Source organism: Oryzias melastigma, linkage group LG7, assembly GCF_002922805.2.
Source record: "Oryzias melastigma strain HK-1 linkage group LG7, ASM292280v2, whole genome shotgun sequence".
Taxonomy (NCBI): domain Eukaryota; kingdom Metazoa; phylum Chordata; class Actinopteri; order Beloniformes; family Adrianichthyidae; genus Oryzias; species Oryzias melastigma.
The window spans coordinates 1,726,540-1,731,496 of record NC_050518.1 but is presented as its reverse complement, the minus strand read 5'-3'; the positions used below and the strand labels follow the sequence as shown (position 1 = coordinate 1,731,496).

The window sequence follows — 4,957 nt, the reverse complement described above, 5'->3', positions numbered from 1 at the left end:
GCCACTCTGCAGAAACTAAGTTGTAGAAAGCTACACAAGTTTTTACGATTTTGGCTAAAAAATAAAAAATACTGGGAGAAAGCTAGAAATATGATAGCAGTAGTAGTGATAGCATCCTTGTGCAAAAACAAGCAAAAGATAAAGATGAAACATTTTGTCACAAACATCCACAAAATCAGTAAAGAAAATGTTTTAGAGCGGCGGTGGGGGATTAACTTTTTGACTCGTGGTTCACAAATGGTTCTTAAATTTGACAGATATGTGGAGTGTTTCAGTCATTTAGAAAAGAGAAATGCTAATTCCACCAGTTTGTTGATGTCCTCCTGGGAAAAACACAAACGTGCTGCATTCATGTTTCTTTGGAATGATCGGAAGAATGAGTGTCTGACTCGAAAAACACACAAATCTCAGAAAAACCAAAATCTTCCAACAAGGACACGAACACCAAATAACTTAACAGAATCAGACATTTCACTAGATTTATAGTGCATCAATGTGGAGACACCAGAATTACTAGGAATACAAGACAATATTAGGGATTATTAATGTCATTTACTCCAGTTTGGCAGGCCAGAAAGGGAAAATATGTTTGCAAAATAACCTTCAAATGTCAAAATTTCAACAAAACCTGTCAACTATTGATCATTATACATGTAGCTGATGTTTTAATCAGCTTTATGTTACTTTCTTACATAATTCAGGAAAATGTTTCTCCGTTTCAGCTTTCGCTGCATCTTTTGTTGGTAGCAGCCTGTAAAGATGGAGAGAATCTGCAAAAAAAAGAAAAAAAAGAAAAATCAAAAATGCATGGCAGGGGTTTTCACAGCCTTTGATCTGCTGATCCATCCCATCATCAATTTATATGCATAACCTTTCAAATATATTCATTATATTAGCAGCTCTGCATGTCAGCATTTCTAGAACTCCCGACCACTTTGATGAGAACTTATTATGTGATTATGCAGGCAACTTTGATTGTCCTGAAAATGTAAAATATTATTTTTTTATATAGTTTTTGAAATATAAAATGTTTTTACCTAGATAAGAACATCTACTCAAAGGAAAATTACTATCAACCTTTTTATTTATGGGCTTTTTTGTGATTTATCTGCTGGATTATTCTTGTAAAATCTAATCAACGCTCTTTTGTGCGATTTACACTCTAAAGGTCATAAATTAAAGTAGGTTTACGTGCTTCAACCAGACTTTATTGATCAGCTGTCATCCAGAGGAATAGACTCTATTTTACTGGTTTTAACAGTGAACCTTGTTGTCAGTCCACAGAGACTAAGTGTGTGAGTGGGATCGGTTACCTGACATTTTCATTAGCTGCTAACACAAATGCCACGGAGGCAAACAGAAAGGCAGCGAGCAGATAGATGAGTCTGGCTGTGTTTGTCAAGCTGCTGTAGACCCTGAGGCTCAAACGAGGAGAGGAAAAAAAAGGAGAACTGTTTATGAGAACTTGAAGTGATCCCACCTACAGGATCAGTGACAGAGTAAGTGAGAAAACTCTAAATAAAGGGTGAGAAAACTGCAGGAGCATGGAGGGGTGAGGAGATGTGCAAAGAGAGGGTGAAAAGGAGGAAGGTTCAGAGACGGAGCACGGAGGTTCAGGAGGATGAAGCATGCAAGGAAGGCGGGACTTCACCATACACATGTGTATAATACTGTTTATTACCAAGCAATTAATCATTTATTAATTAACACTGGCATCTGTGCAAGAGTTCCAGATCACAGCTGTCATTCCATATCTCATCATAAAAGCTATTAGATGTATTTACTCTTCCTGATCTTCACTGTTTAAATGTTTAATGAGATGTTTCTGTCTCATTTAAGCAAAGTTTAAGAATCAAATGTTGGTAAATCAAACAGTAAATTTTTAACAGAGTTATAATTGGGGGGAAGGGGGTTAGGAAGGGGCTCAGGAAGGGGGCAGAAGACTTTGAAAGGGTGGCTAAAAGAAACAGCAAAGTGGAAATCAATTACAAATGAAAAAAATATGTGTTTTAAACAGTTCTATTATTTTATTTAAAAATATATTTTTGTTCTTAGAGAAGTTTGTATTGATGATTTCTTAACCTTCCTTAATAACTATACTATTATTGATTTTAAAATTGGCGTACAAAGCTTTTTGCTGGTGGGGCAGTTGCCACCCCTTTAGTTTGACAGAGATCTCATGCTTAATTTTTTACTTTTCTTTAAAAAAATACATTATTTTAATGAAGGCTTTTGTTTCTTTCTTCCAGTTTGAGGCTAAATCTGGCAAAGCCACCGTAGCTCTTTCTCCAAGTGAAACGCTGGATGCCTCAGACCTGAAGGTGGCGCTAAAGAAGGAGCGTGAGGAACACCAACACCTCCTGGCGGAGTCCTACGCTGCTGTGATGGACCTAACCAAACAGGTACTGTGTGTGGAAACTCCAAAAAGCTCTGATGATTTTACGAGCTCATCTCTTGTTGTTGAAATGATCCGACTTTCTCTGACCAAACAGCTTCAGATCGGAGAGAGAAACTGGGGCAGGGAGAAGCTGGAGCTGCTGGAGAGGTTCAGTCGGGAGCGAGCTCAGTGGGAGCAGAGAGTGAGGGAGGCCACGGCGCCGCAGGAGAAGGTGGGAAGGGCCTGAGGGCGAGAAATGTCAGAAATGTTCCTGTGATGTCAGAGGATGAGAGTGACAGAAGGAGGACATGGAAAGGGATTTTCAGAGGAAAGACTTGTTTTTTTCACGTTACAATCTTATACAAACATTTTTAACTGAAATTTTATTCAAATTTCAATCACAAACATCTCAAACTTTTTAACCCTTCCGCTCTCTTTGGGGTCCAGATGACTCCAACCTCATATTGATGTGTGATTCCTTCCATGACAAATGTGGACGAAGGTGGACAGGATTTTATGTCTGCAATGGACATTAGTGAAACTCAAAAATCAATGATAGAAAAAAGTTCAGCGCACTGTCTTGTGGGGTCCAGATGACCCCACTTTCAATGTAAACAAGCCAAGGAGAGCGAAAGGGTTGGCATGCAAAGTGTTTAATGGCTTTGTTTCAGAAAAAAACAAAAAACATTTTTCTAAGATAATATCTTCTTACAACGTTCAGTTTTGTTTCATTAAACAGAGATTATAAAAATGGATAGAACTAGATATACAGCATTACCTGTGATAATGCTATTTTGAATGCTGTAAGCTGAAAATAGCAGCTGAAGATGCCTCAGCTGAAATAATAAACTGGCTAAAAACGCTGAAGATGGTAACTTGCTAAAATATAAGCTAAATGCCAAATTATTCTACAGAAAAAAAAAACAGTAGGACTAGTTGCCATATTAGCCAAAAAAGATGGCATGTTGCTAAATTATAAACTAAACTACAAAGTAGCCTAAAAACTTCAGTAGCCTAAATGCTAAAATAACCAAAACAGCATGCATGTTGTAGAAATATTTGCTAAACTCCAAAATAGCCCCCCAAAAAGCAAGCATGTAGCTAAAATGTTAGCTAAAGTTAAAAATAGCCCAAAAGCTTCAGTAGATGTCAAATTAGCCAGCTAGCATGTTGCTGAAATATTAGGTAAACACCAATTTTGCCTAAAAAACTTCAGTAGCCCAGTGGCGGGCCGTGCATTTCACACCTAGGCCTTCAGTAGTGCTCCATCTGAATCAATCCAACCCTCATTAACTATTTTATGGCAATAAAACTTCTACTGCAGGTACAGCTGCCACACACACACCAAAAGCATAAAAAATAACCTGATAAAATTTCAATATTATGTAGGGAGATAGCAAAATTTTACTCACCAAAAATCCAGATTATTTAAACACAAAATCCATCCTTTCTATCCTCAAGAAGATTTCAATCACTCTGTCGTGCAGAATCCGTGCGTTTCGCAGATGGAAAGTGTTCCGTGGCTGTGATAAGCTGGAAAAGGCTGCATGCGGGAAATGTTCTGGTATTCCTGAAGCCTCTTGTGGTCCAGGAGGGAGACAAACATCAGTTTTTGTGATCGATCAAGGTCTGTGTCTGGAAAATAATATTTGCGCGAGGATTTTGCGCTGCACGCGCCCGCGGTGCGTTCAGGAGCCTCGTAGATTTCAGCTTCACTCCCGCTCAACGGAGTCACGGAACTCCTTTACCCGTGCCAGACAAAACTGTGCCACAACTTTACCCAGACATTCATTTTCCACCAAAAATCAGACGATGAGACGCTTTCCACTGGTAACATCTTCAAACCTGACACGCCGCTCCTCGGCACCTGTGTCCGTCAGCAGAACCAGAGCGAGCTGCGAGCTGTCCAATCAAAGCTCGTGAAAATCCTGACGTTTCCGTGGGCCTTCTAGCTGGCCTAGCACGTGGTCTCCTCCAGATCTGATTGGTTGAAGCAACAGTTTGGTCGACAATTATTTTATGCTACAGGGCCCGCAGAACTGATTGTGAAGGCCTCCGGGCAGATTTCTTTGACCCTAGCAACAAATGGTGCTGCAATGTGATTGGTTAATGCTTAAATAGGAAAATACACGTCTGGAAGCAGCGCAACCAGGGAGACAGCAATGAAAGGACGAAGACAGAGCATTTGGAATTATAGAATACGTATTCACGGAAATAAATAATAATTAATATCAGTCTGTGATTCAGATATTTTTAGGCCAGCAGAGAAGGCCTTGCAGGCCCTGACGGCCCGCCACTGCAGTAGCCTAAATGCTAAAATAACTATAACAGTGAGCATGTTGTAAAAAATATTAGCTGATCTCCAAAATAGCCCCCAAAAAGCTAGCATGTAGCTAAAATGTTAGATAAGCTTTAAAATAGCCCCAAAACTTTAGTAGATGTCAAATTAGCCAACTAGCATGTTGCTAAATTATTAGCTAAACTCCAAGCAGCCTAAAAACTTTAGTAGCCTGAATGCTAAAATATCCAAAACAGCGAGCATGTAGTAAAAATACTAGCTGGACTCCAAAATAGCCCCCC

General features: G+C 39.3%; 1 protein-coding gene across 1 annotated transcript in view; it reads left to right on the top strand.

Moving 5' to 3' along the window:
• soga1 (suppressor of glucose, autophagy associated 1) overlaps positions 1-4,957 on the top strand; it is an 89,498-nt gene that overhangs the window by 78,873 nt on the left and 5,668 nt on the right. Inside the window, exons 16-17 of the mRNA XM_024292835.2 lie at positions 2,250-2,402; positions 2,493-2,609. Of these exons, the coding sequence (XP_024148603.1) occupies positions 2,250-2,402; positions 2,493-2,609 (270 nt within the window). The remainder of the gene's footprint in view (positions 1-2,249; positions 2,403-2,492; positions 2,610-4,957) is intronic.